The sequence below is a fragment of the Camarhynchus parvulus genome, chromosome 3 (assembly GCF_901933205.1).
Source record: "Camarhynchus parvulus chromosome 3, STF_HiC, whole genome shotgun sequence".
Taxonomy (NCBI): Eukaryota; Metazoa; Chordata; class Aves; order Passeriformes; family Thraupidae; genus Camarhynchus; species Camarhynchus parvulus.
The window spans coordinates 26,385,085-26,407,466 of record NC_044573.1 but is presented as its reverse complement, the minus strand read 5'-3'; the positions used below and the strand labels follow the sequence as shown (position 1 = coordinate 26,407,466).

The following is a 22,382-nucleotide window of genomic DNA, read 5'->3' as shown; positions in this document are numbered from 1 at the left end:
TAGGGTAAGAGTGTTAAAAAATACTGTCCAAGGGTGACACAGGTTTACAAGATATGCTGCACTTAAAGAGTTAAGCTCCTTCCACATAAAAATCCAGATCAGCTGATGCCCTGCCTGTAGGTTTTACTTTCTTTCCGATATGTAGGACTGGGTTGTGGAGCTCATTCCTCAAACTATTGCAGACAAAACATCCTGTGTCAGCTTTGCACACTTTATCCCAAGCTTTGGAACTCTCTCAATTTCCAGATCACTGAAGAGGTTCTCAAAACTATTCCTGAAATACTCAAAAAAATTTATATATATTTTTAATAGATCTAAAATGTTGATGGGGGCAGGGGGCGGTAGTTGCTCATTTTTTGATGGGCTTAAAGCAAATTGGTTTGATCAAAGTTTGCTTTTGTATTACGCAGGAACATGAGAAATATCAGTCCCAAGAGTATTTCTTTAAAGTAAGGAAGCTAGATGGAATTGTTAAAAGCAATTAGCTATATAGGGCTAAAACCACACATATAATGTGTGTACAGATATGTGTACATTAATATACATTATATGTGCACATTATATATGTGCATATAATGTATGACATATAATATATGTCAGTGTTAGGCATTATTTGGCACAATTTCTGTATTCCAAAGTAATTCAAAATATTATCCCTTACTTGCCATGGTAATAATAGATTCATTCAGTAAGTGACACTAATGAAAATCTGCTCCATGTAAAAAATACATAATACCAAAACATACATACTGTAAAAAGCATATTAGGCAAATTTTCTGCAGTGTCTTCAGCTGATTACTGAAGGACAACACTGCAGCATACAAAGTCAAACTTCTACATCTGCATTTTTGTGGAAGAGGAGCAAAGCAAGTAATCTCATTACATAAAGACAACATCTGAGTGCTTTGACAATGACTACTGAGTCAACCTTCCCATTAAGTCTGGGCGTATATGACACATATGCTCCGCTTGAAATGTAAAATTTAATTCCAGCATGATCACTTCAGGGACCAGTTCTGCAAAGTACAGCCACCATGCCATGGCACACAATAGCAGTGTAAGTAACTATGTACTACTGTGAAACACACTTAAAACCTCTTGTACTACAGCCTTTGTCTCAATGAAGCTATTTTAACCAGAGAATATGTTTGTTCAAGCAAGTTTCTCTACCTGTTTTTCTACTGAGCCTGAGAAAATCATTCAGTGACTAATTTACTTGGTACATTTTCATTTGTTGCCATTCATAAATCATGCGGACTCAGCAGACATATTGCTTTAGCTTTTTCATATATTTTGGTGTTTGGTATTTTCATTCCTTTAGAAAGAATTATTTGTAAATTGTTCATAGGACATGCTCAAGAAAACCCTTCAATTTTTCAACTATGGATTTTTAATTTGATTAGGTATCACTTGGTGTAGTTTTGATTGTTTGACAAGAGACACTAGCTTACAACTTGTAACTATAAACTACTTCAGTATAAGTTCCTCTGAGCTCAAGAAAAGCCACAAACTACAGTTTTTCTCTGTTAAGAGATCTGGGAAGAGAGAAGGCAGTGAAAAGAACTTCTGAGTATCTTTGATGAATGGTTTTGGAGGAAGGCAGATAGGTACAAAAGAGAGAAGAACAGACCAAAAATACAAAAGGAAAGGAATCTCCAGGAAATCAGACGAGTAGCAGAAGAATCTTCTGTCATAATTTACTTAATGCGCTACTGATCTTTACCAATGTTCTGACACAAGATTCACATCAGGCTGCTGCTATATTTATTTACACTCCTAAAAGTGTACTCAGTCCTAAAAGTCCCTTTCTGTTCAGAGTTTATACTCACACCACTACAATCCTCTAATAACTTTTCATCTGAAATGATATGCTTAATTCTACTTATAAATTTTAAAATAATATGTTAAAACATTTTAAGAGTATGTTCACACACATAATAAAATTCTGAATGTGAAACACCGTCCACAGACATACACACCTTCCTGGGCCACTGCTTGTGCCAACTTCAAAACATATAAAATGCTAGCACATTTTCACTATTTTAAGAACTTTATAAACCTATTAATTGTTTGCTGTTTCTATATTCCACTATAATCTTGATCCTACTAGCCATTTTCCTACAGCTTTCCCACTGCACTATTCATCTTTCCTGACAATTTTGCTATAAGATCTTTTAGTCATTGCTTTTCTGCAATTCTACACACAAGTATTGTACACTGGATGCTAAAAACATTTGTACTTAATTCAAGAAATGATCCACCCTATTAATGTACCAAAGAAACAGAAAATGGCACCTCAGTAGGTGCCATTTTTGTGTATTTTATGCATGAGGGTTTTAAAATTTTTTAACTCATTTACTGCCATCTCCTGGTACTTACTAGGTAATAGTAGTTATGGTTTTCAACAGCAGCCAGTACTCCTGTAAAATACCACTGAAATGCCAAAAAACTTACCTGTAACATTTTCAAAATATTTTGGATACTGTACTTTTAATGCTGTTTTCTTTCAGTCTGGAAATAATCAATGTTATTCCTTGGGCAGAAACTGGTAAAAGACTCATGTAGCTTACCTTTGTCTGGAAGCAGCAGTAAAGTTGTGTTAAATATGGATGTTTCCGTGCTAATGCCAGAATTCTCTTTTCTGTCATTGTACAGTCTACATCATCATCTTGAAGTATGACATCTTTCTTCAAGACTTTCACTGCATATACTTCATCTTTTCCTTTTAGCTCAGCTAACATTACCTAAACCAAAGAAAAATTCTCTTTACGTATGAACAACAGATGCCATAAATGCAGGGTTTCATATGAGTTTGTCTGCACTGAAAATAAAAAGACAGCTACATACTTGCCTAAATAAAGCTGCAATTTATAAAATAAAAAGTGAAGTGCTGTAATTCTAGAAGCATATACCTCTGGTATTATTTAAATTTGTAACAGAATGTATCTGTTCTGTTTGTTAGTTAAGTATCTTAATGAGTACCTATTAGTGAGGTCTCAAAAACTAAACAAGGAAGGATGTTGATGTAAAACAGAAATTTATTTCCCACTTTTATCTCCCACTTCTGGTAGTGAGATTTAAGCGTGATGGACTTTGTATACAATCCAAAGTTACCATTCCAGCTGCTTTCAAGTTGTTGATTTTAACTACTACTATTGTTTAAGGTTCAGGCCCTATATTCTGTTTAAGGTCACTTCTGGCTTGGAGCCAGGATAATCTTCAGAGAAAGGATTAGAAAACAGGGACACAAAAGAACTGTTTCAGCCCTGTTCCCTGCATGTGAAGTTCCCGTAATATCAAGGAAGGAAGAGTGTACTTCTGAAACAGAATCATATTCCAGTCCTCCTCTTTGATTCCATGGTGCACAGCAGTGTGGAAAGAAAACCTGTAAACACAGCAATGTCCCTTTCACCCTCACCAATTCCCTACTATGGGAGCTCTGGTGAGTTACATCTCTGCTGCTTACACTGTATGTTGGGCAGCTGACTGAGCCCCATCATATCTGAGTGGAGATGCTTCAGTTCTGCTTCCTCCAGCACTGAACACATGCACTGAGGAAAAGCAAGCATGCACAATGTTCTTTGAAACAAGTAAACTTGAACTGGCAATTATCAAGAAAGTGAATTAACCCCACAGCATTATTCCTGACCTGATTTTTCCTGCTTGACCACAAGTAATTTTGTTGAACAGTATGTATGTAACTGTAATGAAACACTGACATTTTGTCCAAAAAGGCTTGACCATAGTTAACAAAGTGAGCTAAAGCATGGACAAGGCCAGCTCACCAGGAGACTGATACTTTTGATCTGTTGGGTAAAAGAAAACCCCTATGCTGGAAGCACTTCCTGAATGTCAATATGAACACTTCCAAATCACTACAGTCAAAACCACCCCTGAACACTAGCTTTAAAAAAAATAATAATAAGAGAAGGGGAAAAAGAGCTACCCACCTTTCCAAAGCTGCCTTTTCCTAATACTTTGATGAAGTTGAACTCTTCAAGACCTATTCTCTTGCTCTGGGCCTGTTTGACCTCCCCATTTTCACCATTCTCCCCAGGTTTGTTAAGCTGGTTGTCTGTTGATGTTGTAGCTGTTGCTCTGTGTTCCTCTCCCCGATTGTCAAAAGATAATGCTTTCCTAATGTTGTTTTCCAGCTCTTTGATTTCTGTGGAAAGGTGAGGAAAAGTTAGTTTTGTCAGAAAACTAGCCTGCGTTAGTCTGTGTCAGTGTGGGAAAGGACATTCATCATCTCTGAATGCTGTTTAAGAGCATTCTGCAGTTAAGAACACATATTTAGCAAATTGCTTCTCCACCTTACAGTAATCAGCCAAACCCCTGCTCTAACAGGAAGGGCGGCCTTTTAAAATGAACTTAAGAAGATGATATATCCAAAACTTGAAAGATAAGTCAGAATAGTAGCCAAATAGTTGTTCTAGTGACTTTGGGTGTTCCTGTACCACAGAGAAGCACTTTGTTTTGAATATCCCTATCTTCCTGTAGCACTTACTCATCTTCCTGCTTAAGTATTTTAGAGCTGTGTCTCCAAAAGTTCAAAGGACAGTTGGGCGTCCCACTCCTTGAAGTCAACAAGAATGGAGCATCTTATTCAGCTCCAGCTGTTATCAGATGCATGCTAATAAAGTGTTTGACCACTTCCTAGCGCTGCTTCAAGCAGCAATTGTGCAGATCTGCTAAATGGTTCTGAAGGTTTCTCAGTATTAAATACAGAGAGTCCTGGTGACTAACAGTCCTCAGGGTCTGCCCCAGGCTCCTGCATCATAGTTCTGCCTGATGGCCTTGGAAGTAACAGCTTTACTGCACAGCTCTAAAGGTCAAATTAAAGAGAGAATTTTGAAAAATTCTTTGTTCTTATTTTCAACAAAGCATCAGATATTTTTAAAAAGAATGATTTTATGAAAACAATGTTTTGCGAAACCAAAAGGTTGACAAATTTAAATCAGTTCTGGATTCAAAAGCCACAGATTTCTAATTAAAAAAAAAAACCCTCAATCAGACTCAAAAAATGCTTCTGACATACACATTCTGTCAATCAGCTGCTCAGCTCAATGAAATCAGGTCATATCAGGGAAGATTAAAATGCCTGTGTCCCAATCTATGCATAAAATAAATTGCTGAAAGGAAACATGGTTTTAAGAAGCCTCTAGAGATCACATGGACATGCTAGCATAGCCTGTCTAGATGGAAGTTTTTATTATCACAAATGTTCAACATGGAATTACAAGGAATCAATTTTATCTCAAAAATTTATTAACAGATGGGTTTTCAGGTAAATAAAGGCTCTCTCTCAAGTTCTGTGTTACTATTTAAAACATTTTCTAGTCTTACAACAGAATATATAAACTACTTCCATATATATATTTTGTTCACAAGGGCCCGCGTAGTAAACTTAATAATACCTTAAGATGATTGTTTTATAATTTTCCATTTAAAAGCCACCTAATTTCACAGATTTAAATTAAATGAGAAACAGGCCTTTTTAAAAAAGATTTTATAGTTCATAACTTTAAATGCTTTAATTTCTGGTGGTAACTGCTTTATTGATTTGCGTCTACAGAGGCTCATGATCATAGATTTATTTTTTACTCCAGGAAAATGTGTGACAAAATATGTTAGATGGGAAATAAAAAGATCTATTTGACCTTGATCACATGGAGATGTTGGTGCTGATTTCGACCTATCTTCTTCTGATGACGCGCATCCCGGAACTGGTGGCTGAGTCTCTGCACCTGCAATTAGCTAAGAACAATTCCAAAATGGGTGATCTTCCTCTGCCATGAGGAAATTTAATTCAACAACTTTAGTTCAAAAATAGAACTAAGAAGGAAAGTGAAGATCTTCTACCTCTGTGGATTCCCACTGGCAGAACCTCAGCCATACAGGAGATGGCATCACACTAAATGGAAGCCATGGTACAAAGAGAGAAAAACCAGGCAACTGAAAGGAGGCTCTTAAGATGAAATAAATGTAGTGTATATACCCAGTGAGTGGGAAAGTTTTAAGAAGCCACCTTGAGTCTGTACTCAAATTCATCCAGTAAATACATTTAACTGCAATAAGTATCAGCAAGCACTGCAAACTACCTCATGCAGTAACAACATGACAACACCTTTTCCCAGGAGTCAGATCAATTAACTCATCCTGGAGTTTCCTACATTTCTGTAACATTTTGAAACAGCTTACAGGGGATCCCAGTGTGCAATAAGCAGGAAAATGAACAGAAGCAACGGTCAATGTTTAAAGAAATTATGGCACAAATGGCCTTTTTCTGTGAGACCAATGAGCCTGTTGTGACAATCATGCAAACAGAGATACAAAGGGTGGGCCCATTCTCATCCAGGATACACATAATCACTCAGGTATACCTCCATCAGTTCTGGATGTACTTGGGGTGACCTATGTTTTTATTTCTACAACAACCTGGTTATTCCTACAAAAGGCATGATAACTCCAGAACTGTAATCTGGCAAACATCTCTTTTTCATGAGAATCAGCACATTGTTGTTTATCAACATTTACAACACTATGGAGAAGTGCTGTCCGCCAATCAATCAATTAATCAATTATTCAATGCCAATTCTGAGCCATAACAGATATCTATGTTTTTAACTGTTGCCAGACATTGTCTGTCAAATGTCCTTCCTCAAAATCCCTCCAGAAATTATAGACTCAAGATACGCAACATTGTGCCAGGTCAAAATAAATTTCATAGCAAAGTTCAGAATAGGTGATTTACACTTACAAAACAAAACTCAAAGTCTTAGGTCTGCACTGACATATTAAAAAAATACTGTGCAAGTCATTAGAGTAGAATTGAATTCCAACTAATAAAGTTACAATACAGTCATACTTCTCTGATTTTTTAAAATGTGACAATATGTAGTAAAATTACCTTTTTCCTCCTTTGCCCACTATTAGTGATCTTATCTGGAGTGACTCCAAGATCTGCAAGTACTTTAGCTATGCCTCTAGCATCCACTCCACAGTTTGGTGCCACATTTGTTTCACAGCGTCGATGTACATTCATCTTGCAAACTGCAATGAAATATACAGTAATATAGTAAATTAAATACTATCTTGGCATGCATTTGCCTTACCTACACCTATCAATAACTTTTTCAAACAAATACAATCTCAGTAGGAAAACTTAGCTGGATTTGAAGGTATACTTCAATGCTAATATGAAGTTATTAACCTGATTATCATCCTTCTGATATGATAATATACAGTTGTATTTTCATACAGTGCCCAGAACAGACACAAGAACAAATGAAACTATCAAATGATCCTGTAACTCTTAAATTAATTTGAATTAGAAGAAAAGTCCTTCAGATCTTGGATTTTAACTGTCCACTATGGAAAGTACAACATTAAATCCTTATGTATTATTGCTTCTTATACTATTTTACTGAAGCTTCTAATGTAGGCAGCCATAAAACTGACAGCATGTTAAGTTTTAATAAAAATTAAGGGTTAAACACCTACTTTATTTATATGGCAATCCTGTTAATAAGCTCGTTCCCTTAAATCTCCTGAAACTATTATATTATTATGAGGAGAAAAGAAAGGTTACTTTGCTTCCAGATTGTAGGGCAGAGGCAAGAACACAGCTCCATTAAAACTCGTGGAGTGTGGATTTGCTAGGAGGTGACCTATTTTATCTAAGACTTCAGTGCCCTCTTGTGGAGCAAGGCATAAAGAGACCACAGCTGCAAGTGTGATTAAATCCTAGACTAATATTCAATTGTTCAAATTTCTCACTTCTTTAGTTTTTAGAGAAAATGAAATTATAAAAATATGTATTTATAAAGTTAAATTTCATTATATTTTTCATCAATAAAGCTTTCGTTGTACAGCCTCTAAAGAAAAAAAGCACATTTGCCTCTGAGACTATACGCAGGCACTGAATCTGGCCATAACCATGCACTTCAGAAAGCTGGTGACTTTCCTTTTTAAGTACATTTCAGCTCACAAGAAGAGCAGAAAGAAACAGCTAAACATGGTATTTTCAGTGAATGTATATTCAGTGACAAAACCTCAACAGTAGGTAAAATGTTTGAGCTAGGGTACATAAAAGCGGACACTGAGGAGCCAAACTGCTTGAAATAGCAGGAAAATTTTGTCCAGTCCCACTTCATGAATGTATTTTGTAAAAAGATGCACAGGAATAACCAGTGGAAAAAACCTGAAGAAGAATAAATCTCTGTTGTACACTCTTCATGCTGTTAATAACCACACTGGGCAAGTACCTCTGAAGAAGGGAGTCACTCAGCACTTGTTAAAGAGAGAAAACCAAGCACAGAGAAAATGACATTTTCAGTTCAGGCGAGTTCTCTAGACTTCATGCAGAGAACACTGCATTTTTATAGGCAATAATTCTATGAACATGGAGAAAGCAACAGCTCTGCACTATTGCTTCTATGCATCTGCTACACAGTATGAGAAACAACAGTTAAGACCAAATTAACAGTATGGTACTTGAGTTAGAATATGAAAGAGAACTCATGAATGTCCCGATTAGGTAGAAAGATACTATAGCTCTGGTTTAAAAAAAAATTAAAGAGGAAAAAGCCCAGATTTAATTGAAAAGACTCCACTGAATGCATCTCCATCATAATTAAGACAGCGTTTTAGCAAAATCTTCAACAGTTGCAAAGTAACAGCATTTAGAGCCTAAGATTTCCTCACTGTTCACTGGCTGGAACCACAAGGGAAGGCTTGAACTTCAGAAGTCTCACTGTGTATAACTGTGCTGTGAAAGAAATTTCTTCTTTCCCTTGCTACTCAGCAACTTATGACATAAAACATCAGGTCTGACCTTCACCTATAGTTATGCTTCATCCTAAATACTGCAAAGGATGTATTTTTATAGATAACATTTATACATGTGACCCCATGTTTCTGCTGTTGAGAAGTGTACACAACATGATTTTTGTATTCATGAAGATGGACCTATCCATTCCTAAGACATAACAAAATGAAAACGCTTATTTGCAAATGAAAATGACATGAGGAACTACTTCCTAAGAACCTGATAATCATTTCCTTCATGACATAATTTCTTTCCACCTACAAAGGGAAGTATTTTATGAACTATTTCTAAAATATTACTTTGCTTTACAATTGTTTGTACTCTTTTCTCACCCTTTACATAGGTCTGCTTGAAACAATGAGATATGGACATTTTTGACAACTAAAATTACACAAATGCACCTTCCAGCCGTATTTTCACATATAGATCCTGTACAGAGTGCATAGTCCTTAAGTGGCAGAATATAACGAATCCTATATTCATTATGGATATAATTTTCTGGAATAGAGGGCTAAGCAGACCATCACAAAGGATGATTTAGCTGAGTGTCAGAATACCTCATAATTTGGACAGGACTGGTTCTACCTACTCCAACCAATACAAAATAGCAATTTTTGAAAATGCTATTAAAGGGAAAAGTAGATGGAATATTGATGTTTAAAAGTTTAACAAACCTGAAAACACAAAAGGCATATAAACTGAAGATATGCAAATTTTCATGCTCATAATTTTCTGTTAACTTCTAATATCATGAGTGGCAACCTACACAGGATTGAGTGCAAAATGTGTTTCTTAATGTCTGACCTTTTGCATCTGTTACTGACTGGTGCTGCCAACAGGGTAAGGATCTTGTTCTAACCATGATGGAAATCCTTACATTGTTCCACTACTTATTTTCTCTTTATTTCTGTACATGCTGACATAGTGACATGAAGTCTTTGCAAGTCTCCAAGTCACGCACAAAGAAAAAGAAAAGCTCTGAAGTGGTGCCTTACCTTTGCATTGTAAACCTTGTCTCAAAAGACCCCAGAGCAATGAACCACAGTGGTCACAGAAGGTGGGCACTTTGTAATTGTGAATGCTGAACTTGTGAGGCATGTTCACACTGAAACGCTGGGATCCCACTTGCTGAAAAAGGACAGCACAGCATATTTCATTTTAATTATTTCTTTGCAATCAGTGTATGCTGAGGCCCTGTTGCATTTTGAAACCACACAGAATTCAAATGATATGAAATAGATCTGTGCTCAGATGATGACCATTGCATTAGATACACCCCAGAATTCCTTTCACTTTATCTGGGGAAAAGAGGGGGAAGGGCTGCTGCTGTCCAAGAGATAAAGACTAAAGTCTACTTCCTAGTCCTTTTGGGAACAACAAATACATAGCTATCAGGAAAGATCTCAATGTGGAAGGCAAGGAAGTCACTCCCAATTGTTTCAGGAACACGAGACCAAACTAATACAGGACTAGAAAAAGAAATATAGCATAAGCCCTTTACATTTCCATATCCCACTCCGCTTTGGATCATGACAATGACAATGATAACCTGTTGTGTTCAGGGATTCCAAAGTATGATTATTTACTAATTAAAGGATGTCATTGATAAGTTTTCAAAGTGGCCGTTGCACTGCAGGAGATTTATTTCTATGCTTTTCCTTCCCTTTTCTATTACCGCTGGCTTTTCTCCAGTGATCTAGTACCCCTTCTAAACAATGAGACTATCAGCAAAGTATGCAAGTCTCCACCAGTCTGGAGCCAGGGAATATAAACCTGCGCAAGATTTTGTATATTCCTGTGAGTACTACACAAAACCAGCACTAGCCCAACACAGTCCTTTATCACAATTCTATGCACGTGATCACATTTTGGATGTAAAATACTGGTTGTGGACCACGTATTACTGAATGGTCCCAGTAAGGAAAATGCTAGTGAATTGCACAGAAAAAATAAGATCATGAGTTAGTGCCTCAGTCAAGCTCATGTTGAAGTTTAAAGAATAGATTACAACTGCCCTGTTACATACAACTCTGATTTGTAACTTAAAGACAGGCTTTTTCAATCATATGAATGTAGGTTTTAACAAATAAAATTATGAAATGTTGTTTCTTTTGTGTGTCCAAGGAACTGTGATCACCCAATACCACCTCACCTAAGCCTGTGGTGAAAGAGAGCAGGCCCTTGCTGTTGGACAAAACAACAGGCCAGTGAGCATACATTTGCTTTTCTGTTGAAGCACAACCCAAAAACTTCTGTGTAAGGAAAAGCATTTGCTGCTTATATCTGAGGGCTGAAACTATCAAAAAAAAAAAACCAAAACAAACTACATTTTGACAGCTTGGATGTAGTCTTTGTTGAGGTGAGACTTTGCAAGCAAATTCTGGTCAACTATCTATGTTGGCATCAGATACCCACCCAAGCATCCCAACTCTCCAACCAGCTGCTGATGGCTCAGCCACACAAAATGCAGCCCGGGAATGAGGGATCCCAGCCTGCTGCTTCTGAATTAAACTGACAAGAATTGTATTAATTCAGAAATGGAGAGAGAATGTTAAAAGTAAAAAGTAGTGGAAAGAGCTCTCTGAAATGTTGAGCTCAGATGTTACAAAAAGTAATCCAATTAGAAATAAATTTCTGTATGATAATTTCCATGTAAATAAAACTGTTAGCAATCTAGCATTCCATAGTACTACAAAATGACCAGAAGGGCACAAAAAAGTCTGTAGCATCTATTGATTAAACAGAGGAGATAATATTATTTTGAACAGATCAAAGACAGAATTTTTATATAGAAAAATTAATTAATAAACATTTACCTCATCGTGAGTTTCCTGTTTTTTTAAGCCAGCACACTTTGTTATTATAAGTTCATGGCATCTCTTGTGAACTACACAAGTGCAAACTAGAAAGACAAAAACAGATAAAAGAATGAGATTTCATTATGATTAATTTTAAAGCAGAAGTCTGATCTCAGAAGACTAGAACCACCGGGACTCGAAAGTGTGCAAGTGACTGGTGAGTCCTATGAAATAAGTTGGTTTACAAAAACAGAAGATAATGGACTTTCAAAAGACCAAAGAATTTTAAGATAACTAAAGCATATCTGCCAAATATCTCATCCGTAAAACTACAAATTACATTCTGAAATGTTAACCACAATTTTTCTCAATTTTTACATATGTGATTTGTTTATCTGATTAAGTCCATGATGTCCACATTACATGAGACACAATAACAAAAACAATTCCTGTTTAAAGAGGTTTCAAAAGAAAACAGATATGAAGATAAGTAATTGTAAAAGTCAAAAGAATAGAAAAAAAAAGTCAAATATTCTTTCTGTAAAGCATTATCCTAAGTTGATAGCAGTAAAAGGTTTCAGGAGGCAAAAATGTTTTGCCAATATGCATCCTGATTACTTAATCAATGAATAACATTTGCAGATATGACAGATAAGAGAAACAATTACTAAGTCTAACATACCATAAAATTCAAGGTCATTAAGCAAAGTAAAAACAGTCATAATGAAGTAGCAAATTTCACTCTGTGCGTTAATTCTGTAATTGTTATTATAGACTGTAAAGACCTATAAAAATAGCATTTACTTATTTACTATGAGATTTAATAAAATAATTCTTATTAAAGCATGTAAAGCTCTATTTAAAAAATGGCATTTACTTATTTAAAATGAGAGTGCAGCAAAGAAGGTTTTTTTAGCTGAAAAATCATCACTAACTTGATGGTTTCTACTTGTTAGATGAGAGTTAAGTACTAACACATCATCCCAAGAGGCATAAAGAAGTAGGAGTACAAGAAATTGAATTGAAAAATGGGAGATGAAAATGAAGCACTTGTGCAGTCTTCGCTATAACCTTCTCTAATGATGACCTCTATAATTATCTCATCTATTTAAACTACAGTCTTTGCAATTACCTGGAATTTTTAAACACAGAATCTTAAGCAGAATAAAGAGCTCTCAATTTTAAAATGCAAGACTTGAAAAATGAAGAAGCCAAGATCTGCAGATATGGTTCCCTAGATGGATACATATGAAGATATATCTGGGATCTGATGTTCAGGACTGTTAGCTAAGCTCCTACTTCATATATGATGCTTAAGACCAACAGTCTTGAAAAAAATTACTGTGACTTGATGCAAAGATTTTATACTTGTTGAGACAAACTTACTCTGATCATCGGGTGCTAAATTCTTAACATCGTACATTTACGATGCCTGATAAAGATATCTTATTACTTATATAACATTATAAATATGTTTAAATTGTCCTTAAGTAGAATTTCTCTTACCTTGACATTGGTATCCCTGTTTTCCTATTACACCCCTGAAAAATAATAAAGTGTTTTAGAAAATGAAGAGGAAATATTCTTAAAAATGAAAATATCTTTTCCTTCCCTTTACTAGACATGCACACGTTTAAAGAAAAGCTTCTCATAACCAATCATCTGATAACTGCATGCCTGGACTGAGATCAGGTCCAAGTAGGAACATTTCAGGTGCTGAGAGGTAACAGGAAGGATGAGAGACCATGAAGGCAGTCAGAAGTACAGATAGATTTACTATAGTGAAACAGACAAAGCCAAAGGGTGCGTGGAAAGGGAACAAAATGGTAAATCATCGTCAAGCAGATCTCTAAATAGACAGATTGCATTTGTCAGTATTACTTGAAATCACCTTAGCCAACACAAACTATAACCCCCAGGCACTTTTTAGAGGAATGCAGTTGAGTTTATGCACATTTCATGTCATTTTACATTGAGAAAGACTGATTTATTACACACTCCTAAGAAATATTTACTGTCAGTATTTACTATTGATCACATCAGATCTTCTGTGCAAATCAGTATCTTAGGTCACTTTGGAAAATATCAGGAGTTCCTGAAAAATGACTGAAGACTGAATGTCTCCACTACTTCTCCCCATCTGAAAATTGAAAATACTCAAAATAATGCAAATAATTTCTGCAAGAGAGTTCTTGGTGTACATTGTAATAATAAAGACCCTGTATACTGAGCACCAAAATCTCTGTGTCATTAGAACTATTCCATTAACTATTCCATTTGATATTCCTTTAATTTCAGTAGGATGTAAAGAAGCTTTGCATTTCTTAGAAGAAAGATGGTGATTCTTAATCATGTAACAAAGAATTCTGTCACTGTGACAAAATGTAAAAGTCTAATATTAAAGTCTGAATCTATATTTAGGTCTTACTGGACCTAAGTAATAAAAATACATAATAATAATAATACTAGACTGGTTGTCTACCTGGAATTTGGTGTGGTTTAGATAGGGAAATATGGAACTTTGTGGTTCAAAGGAGAAAAACCTCGTTGACAGGTAAATGTCAAAATAAAGAGGAAAAGAACTAGTGCTCTATGCTATATTTCAATGCAGCGAAACAGGAAGGTGTGCCAACTCCCCAGCTCAAAGTTGCAAAGAAAGCAAAGCCAAAGTTGCTCCATACCATATAAAGTCTCTGCAGTGTGAGCAATATGTTGGCTGTCTAAGGTAGGTGGCCATGAACTTGTGTCCATTAACCTGATGCACCCTGCGCCGCACGGCACCCTGGCGCTTCCTGGGGCGCATCCGCTCCCGGAACACACGCTCTTCATTGTCCTTGGGGGCTGAAACACAGGGAAAAACAATCAGCACTGGCTGCCGCACACACAAGCCTGGGGAAACTCAAATACTATGCATAGGTAGGTGTTTTTCAAAAATAAAAATAATCCTGTGTACCCAGCAGTGCAAAATAACTTCCTTAAGTTTTGCATAATTTTTATTCATTTTTAGCATCAATTAGCAGAGGGCAAAGGTTTTCATTGCTTAGTACAGCAACTTCTAGTTCTTTTAAAGCTTCATCTGTAAATTCATGCTAAATTGGGATTAAGTCCTCTACAATTTATCACTATCAAGCGCACTGACAACCTCTTAACAGTAATTATACAGTTAGATTCTCCTAACAGATCAGACTTTCACCTCACTTGATCTCCAGGAGAAGAAAACAATCCCAACATCCCCATGTCCCTGTACATTCAGAAAGTGCTGATACAAGTGCAAGAAAGCAGAGTAAAAGTACGTATTATCAAGCAGAACAAAAAATTCCATCCAGAATTGACTACTTATTAGAATCCCTGATTGAGATCTGAGCTTCAGGCTTTAATAACCCACTTTGATACTAATATATGCTCAGCAAAATGTTCAAGGGAAGGAAGCTGTTCTTAATCAATTCCTATTCCAATTTTACATGATATTTAACAGTAGAGGAAGTATAAAATGAACTTGATATAATTCAGAGTGAAAACATTTGGAAAAAAATCTTCAGGGTGCATTGGGTCTTTTTCTTAAGGTTTGTTTTTTTTTAATATCACTAACACCATGATAATATTCTGTACACATTAAGCAAAAGCTGAGGATGAATTAGCAACGAAGAACAGTTCACAATTTTTAATGAAAAACAGACTTTACAGACATTCCCTGAGCCACTCATGCCTTGGCAAACTAGACTATAAGACTTGGAGAGGACCATATTCAGTTATCCATTGCCAACTGAATCCATGCACTCAATACTTTGGTGCATATAACACTTTCATCTGTAGTTAACACCTGTCATTCTTTGAATTTCAGCTACTGTGAATCACTACAAAGGCCCAAAAACACCAACTTTGGTCTGCTGCAAGCTTTTCTGTACACAATTGAGTTGTCCAAGCAACAGTACAGTGCCTAATAACAACACATAGAAAATTCAGAGTCTGAGAACAGCCCAATGCAAAAAATGTCTCAAATTCTTTTACAAGCACTGAATAAATCCTGGGTTTGAGGGTTTTAAATATAAAAGGTATCGATTAAAGAATTTCTAGAAAATTGTCTTAAATTAAACCAACGGACGGACATCTTGGGAAAAAAACAGAACAGATGAACAAACAGAGACCAATGTCTTTCACTGCAGAGCAAAGGCTAAACTCCTTGACTCCTTGACAGCAAATTTATTTATGCACAGAAGAGGCTAAGCTCCATACACATTAATGCTTTACAAACACTTCATACTCAGAGTTGTTTTTCACCCTAAGATGACACATCTGTGGGATGGCCAGAGTGGCACTCCTATTCTAAAGTGAGCTCTCAGTAAATAAACACAGCCTTGTACACAAAGCTACCCCTTTTATTTATGCTGAAGAACAACCAAAAAGCAATGGTTGTAGGTTGCCCTTCAAGAAAGAGATAAGAAATACTAGACAGTTACCAATTATGTTTAATTTTAGGTTGTCAATTTTGTTTATTTTTAGGGATTAAGCAAAACTATAATGTCTAATAAATATCACAGCTCCTTAAGAGAAAGATTGTCTTCCACAAAGCATATGTAACAAATAGTTGAAAATCCAACATAAGATTCATTTTTCTAGCTTCTTGAATGATTTAGTGACTTTACAAAGCTACTGGAAATCTTTTAGAAAAGGTATTTTAGGAAATAATTCTATATTAACACAGATCTGCTCTTTTGGTTATCATCCAGATTATAGACTTTGCTACAGTATGCACAACCTGGATGTGAGAAAGTTAAAGTCCAGCTCCTCTGGAAAGGTTTCCCTCAGAAAATCCAACCCTTCTGGAAAGGTTTCCCAAAAAGTTATGTGTGCTTATACAAAATGAACAAGATGTTCTGACAGAGTACAATACACATTTGATATGATATTCAGTCTACAGTGCTTGTTTTTGTCATTTTTTCATCTTAAGTGCAATTCTTCACAGATAAAGCACCTGTAATTTTACAGAGCATGTAAAATCCTCCTCTTGTTTTGGCTACATAAAAGCAGTATCATGACACTGGGGTTTTGTTTGTTTGCTTGTTTCTACCAACAAAGTTTTAAAACTAGTTTCACTGCATTAGTTTCAATTCCATATTTAGTTCTTTAATGAAATTCCATTTTTCCCTTCTAATACTTACAGTTTAAATAATATAATGAAACAGTATCCTTTTCAGAAATGCACTGACTTGAAAACAGATACAAACAATGCATCTGAAAGCGTCAGATTAAATGTCAGGCCTCGATTATCAAAAATAATTTCCACCCAAACAGCATCACTGTGTATGAGAAGGATCCTCTACCTGTAGTTAGGAAATGTACTTTTCTTGGTCTGTCTTGGATAATGCTGGAGGTCCATTAGCCAGGTGCCCTCAGTCTCTGCGTCAGTCTGCTCTTCCCCTTTTGCCACTGAAGACCAGCACTTGGCCAAATCCATGCACTGCGCCCTGCTTTAGAGTGGAAGTGGCCAGAGGAGCTGCATGTTGGAGAGCATTGGCTCTGCCAACACCTCACCTCTCATTGCACCCTGTGTGCAATCCCCATCTTGTCAGTTGGCAGCAGGACTCGTTTAGAGCTTGGAGCAGAACAGAATCATAGAATCATTAAGACTGGAAAAAACCTCTAAGATCTCTTGGTTCAACCACTAACCCAGCGCTGCCAAGGCCATCACTAAACCATGTCCCTAACTGCTACATCAACATGTTTTTTAGATATTTCCAAGGATGTTGACTTCCCCAGGCAGCCAGTTCTAACGCACCACTACACAATTTGTTAAGAAATTTTTTCAATCTAGACCTCCCCTGGCACAACTTGATAGCATTTCCTCTTCTACCAATTGTTACTTGGAAGAAGAGACCAACTTCCACATCACTCCACCCTCATAGAGAACAGAAAGGTCTCCTCTCAGGCTCCTTTTCTCCAGGCTAAACAAGCAGCTGACATTACAGTGCCTGACTGACCACTGGATGACTGGACATGAGCCTTTCATCACAGCAGATAAAGTCACAGGAAAATTAGCTCACCCACAAGCTCAACAATAACTTCAAGTTAACATTAAGTTCAGTCACTTATTTACTGTGACCCTATATAAACATATAAGCAATACTTCCCACAGTCCCCAAGCAAAATCCTGCCAAATCTTGCATAAGATTGGATTTTAGGGCAAACTTTTTACTGAAAAGCTGGTCAGGCATTGGCACAGGCAGCCCATGATGTGGTGGAGTCACCATTCCTGGAAGCATTCAAAAACCTTGTGCATATGGCACTTAACTACATGGTTTAGTGCTGAACATGGAGGTGCTGGGTTAACAGGCAGACTTGATGACCTCAAAGGTCTTTTCCAACCTGAACAATCCTGTGATTCACACTGCTGTTTTGGGCCACAGGCATAAAATCAGGCAGGAACTGTCCCAGGTGACTCAGAAGCAGATGATCACATCTGTTCTGGCTCATACCCAGGGTTGTGAACCACTTATTTCTAGCAGAACTCACAACAGTCTGTATTTAAATTAAAATCCATTTATCTCATACTGAACAGTCACGCTAGAGATGTTAATTTATCCATCTGAAGACATCTACTCTGGAAGGGAGCTACACTGCTCTCCCCAAATATCTCTCACCATTTACAAATGGAAAGCAAAGATTAATAAATGCTAGCAGAAAGCAGGGAGTATTTGGGAAAACCCCCACCATCTGTATAATATAGACAACTAATGTTTTCAATGCATTCTTTTTGAAAATACTAGTATCCCAAACAAAATTGGCCTTTAAAATATATTTTAAAAGTCTTACAGAGGTATGCATTAGGTTCTAGAAAATACCATTAGCATACTGCATACTGTGCATGGCATTTCTATTCTTAGCAAAGGAGTTAAAATTAAGTGAATTTCTCATAGTCAGAATACTAGCAAGTTTCAATACAATTTCTTCTCATGGTATTTCTACTATATAGTCACAGAGGCTTATCATTTCCTCACTAAAGGCTGTTTCTTATGTAACGTACATTCTGTTCCCTGTTTTGGTTTTGAGTCCTTCTGTCTTCTGTACTATTCAGTTTATCCTTTTCAAATGCATTTCTTACATTTTAATTTCAAAAGATGGAGTAGGAAATGATGACAATTTCCAAGTGTTCATGGAGAATGCTGTCGGTGAGCACATTGAGTTTAGGCTTCGTATGATGGTACTTGAGAATGGGCAAATTTAAAACTAATTTTATTTCAAAACCATAGCCAGTAATGCCACTACTTCTTTTCACTGTATCCAAGAGTAACTCTTGAGTTATTTGAAAAACAATAGCATATAATTGCTTTTATATACTCATATGTAGATACATACACAATTTTACAGCCTACAATTTTAAAGACTCAAAAGACTTGCATGCTTAAATCCAAGCTCTAAGGGAAGTGTTATAAAAGTCAGAAATATCTGGCATGAAAAATTGCACAAAACTCATAAATACCTGCAAAATGGAGGCTTAACCGAGCTGTCTGAACTACATTTAATGCTGTTCATTGTGTAGTATCCATTAAGCATGAATTATAAGTCACAACTTAAAAGTAATTTCTTAAAATTTAAAAGAAAGGAAAGTACTGCATAACGCTCAGTAATCTTCAAAGGAAACAAAACTGGGGGAGTAAGACCTGCACACCAAATATCAAAGGCTCAACCGTGTCAGGTCTTGTTTCATACTAAAACAGGTTCAGCATAAATGAGAAGGGCTCAATGTGGAGCACTAACTGCAACAAGATTATCTTCCATAGCCATGTCTTATCTTCAGTGTTCTGAATACTTACACAATTCTGACAACAACCAAAAAAATGCAAAAAATAAGGCAGAAAAAGAGCAAGAGAGCTTACACACAAATAGAGGGGGTATCCAGCATTTCTTATTGCTGACAATGCTGACTTCTAAACAAGAATAATGCTGATCCCTTCCCTCAATCTGAAGGTGACTGGGGAAGGGAAAAAACAATTAAACTTTAGTTAAATGTCTTCTGCCCCATCAAAGCCAAAGCATGGGCCATGTATGACAGTAACATGGAAACTGGTGATGCTGCCAGGAAAATCCTTGCAAGAGAGCCCTGACCCTTCATGGCGCTTCTAGCACAAGGGCCTTTTCACCCTGAGCATCTCCTGGGTGTCACATTGCTGTCACCCCTAGCTTACGAGCACCATCCAGAGAGCTAGCTGGTTTAACATCAACCTTTAATATTTACAACTGACTCTAAAAGAACAAATGCAAAGGAACAATGGTTGTACTGAGGTTTCATTGCTGAAGATGAAAACTAACAGCTTTTGTATAATATCTAAGCCTGATCACTTTAACCAGTATGTATGTACTGAAATAGAGCTTTTATTTTAGCACTACATAATGTCTAAACAGAGGAAGGATACTGATTGAAGCAGGAGAGGTAATTTGTCTAAAAATAAGTTGGAAAGTGAGAAGGGGTAGAAACAATGTCCAGGACTTCTCAGGATTCAGAATGGAGTGTAACCAGATCATTATGCATCAAAATAAGGTCTCAAAGGATTATTCCCAAACTCTATTCTGGGCTGTACAGTAGAAGCATGTATACTGGCATTAAGATTTCTCCAGGCAGAAATCATTATGGGATTTTGCATTTAAGAATTTAATCTATTTTAAAAGGAAAACAAACAAACAAAAAAAAAAAAAACAACCCAAAACAACAAAAATCCACCATGAACAAAAAGCTAAACACCCCCATATATTTACATTTCTATATCCTTTCTTTTGGTAAAGTCTTGCTTAGTAGTAACACATGCAACAAACTAATTCCATACATTTTAGAGAAAAAAAAAGTAAGGTAAGTGCTATAATACAATATCATAAAACTGTTACTGATGAGCACAGAAATGATGTACATAGTTTACCACAGTCATAGAAAGAGCATGAAATTTGTCTGCCTTTTTCTAGAAGTATTATGCTTCCAGACTACTTCTTAAACAAAGAACAAGCATACAGGTTTTCCTACTGTATCTCAAATCTGCTTTATTTAGGAGACCCGACAGGAAATTTCTCATTTGATAGGAGAATCAGATCCTTCAGTAACTCTGTATTGTTAACAAAAACAAAGATGCTGAGTGCTACTAAAGAAATGAAAAAAATGCTCACAGAATGCGTGAGTTTTAAAAGACATATGTGTCTAGACATGTCTGCTAACACCAGCTATATACTAAATGCATTGAAGAATAAATTCCCTTTTAAAGTATAGCATCCCAAAGATGGTGGGTGGCTTTGTAGCATGGGCTGAGGCTCCAATGTATCTGCCTTCAAACACATGCTTACCTTCAAAAGATTAAATTCTTGTCTAAAAGAGAGATTCTGCCTATATGTATTTTAAAATTTCCCTTGAAATATGCACAGAGTTGATTGGGGTGTCACAGCACATATTTTTGAGGGCTTCTGTTACTTTCCTTTTTTAAAAAAAAGAGTCCAAACCAAAACACCAACAGCACTATAATGCTATTCGATGACTACTTACACATGGTTCAAAGTTTTTCTACATACTTAATTATTATCAGGAGCACATTCATAAGCTCACTCAAAGCTGAAGGGACAACAATAACTCCCCACATCTTTCAAACAGAAATACTTCCACATTCAATAAACTTAATAAAGGACTTAATGTCCAGAAGTACTAAAGAGATAGAAGTACTAAATAGATACTGATAGTCCAGTTGCAATTTCAGCATACACAGAAGTACAATTTAGTTTTCAGAAATGTCCCAGCCTTAGTGGCTGGCAATAATTTGGACCAAGTGTTCAAAATCAGGAGCGAGGTCCTTGAAGAGATGGGATGAGCCCCCAGTGCTGCCCCAGCTGCAGCCCATCCACTTGGCTACAGCAGAGCCTGGGATGAGAAGGGATTAGGTTCCATACCTGCTCAGACAAAATCTTCCTTTAAATGACTCAGAGACTTTTCTTAACAAAGTCTTCAAGGTATGCCGTCAAGTTTCTGCACTTGATCTCTACAATGCCCACAGAATTAGTGACAATTTACACAAGCTGAAGGTATTAACAACGTGGAATTACACATGGTCATCTTCGGTGACCATACAGCATGGTTTAATAAATCTAATATTTAACAAACAGAATTCTGTTTTATAGGAACTGGATCACTGGTTTATATTTGTATTTATGGATATAAATATGCAGTCTGTTTTTTACATCCCTGGGAGCTCACACAGGTGATGGAATACTGACCTCATTTTGGAGGGTGGATATAGCCATTTCTGTAGTTAAACAGCTGTCAAATCCACAAAGCAAGCAAGTCAGAGATGAATCCCTCCTACTTCCTCTCAATTTCTTTATTGGTAACATTAATGATTTAAAGAAAAATTGTATTCCTGAAACAATGTAACAACTTGTAACTACAATTTTCATATTACAATTTATTAGGCAAAGGAAGTTTTATCAGTAGAAATACCACACAAATTATCACTATGGGGCAGGTTTTCTGAAAAGTGAAGTTCACATCTCAAGGTTTTTAGAATAAAGTTTCAACTTCCAAACCTTTTTCCACAATCCAGACATTATTGCTTTTTCAGTTGTAAAGGAGATGTCATAAGCAACAGAACCAAAAAACAATGCTAACTAATGTTATTTCAGTCTTTCAGTCTTATTTTTCAGGAGGAACAAACAGCTTCACTCTAAAGACAATGCCCTTATGTCAACAAATCTGCAATTGAAATTAAAGAACTGGAAATGCATTCTAC

At 36.4% G+C, this 22,382-nt stretch overlaps 1 protein-coding gene across 1 annotated transcript in view; it reads right to left on the bottom strand.

Annotated features, from left to right (window-relative positions):
• PRKCE (protein kinase C epsilon) overlaps nucleotides 1-22,382 on the bottom strand; it is a 287,618-nt gene that overhangs the window by 95,897 nt on the left and 169,339 nt on the right. The window contains exons 3-10 of the mRNA XM_030944536.1: nucleotides 14,310-14,469; nucleotides 13,135-13,169; nucleotides 11,647-11,732; nucleotides 9,826-9,958; nucleotides 6,911-7,053; nucleotides 5,661-5,757; nucleotides 3,951-4,165; nucleotides 2,571-2,744 (exon numbers count right to left, since the gene is read on the bottom strand). Coding sequence (XP_030800396.1) covers nucleotides 2,571-2,744; nucleotides 3,951-4,165; nucleotides 5,661-5,757; nucleotides 6,911-7,053; nucleotides 9,826-9,958; nucleotides 11,647-11,732; nucleotides 13,135-13,169; nucleotides 14,310-14,469 — 1,043 coding nt within the window. The remainder of the gene's footprint in view (nucleotides 1-2,570; nucleotides 2,745-3,950; nucleotides 4,166-5,660; nucleotides 5,758-6,910; nucleotides 7,054-9,825; nucleotides 9,959-11,646; nucleotides 11,733-13,134; nucleotides 13,170-14,309; nucleotides 14,470-22,382) is intronic.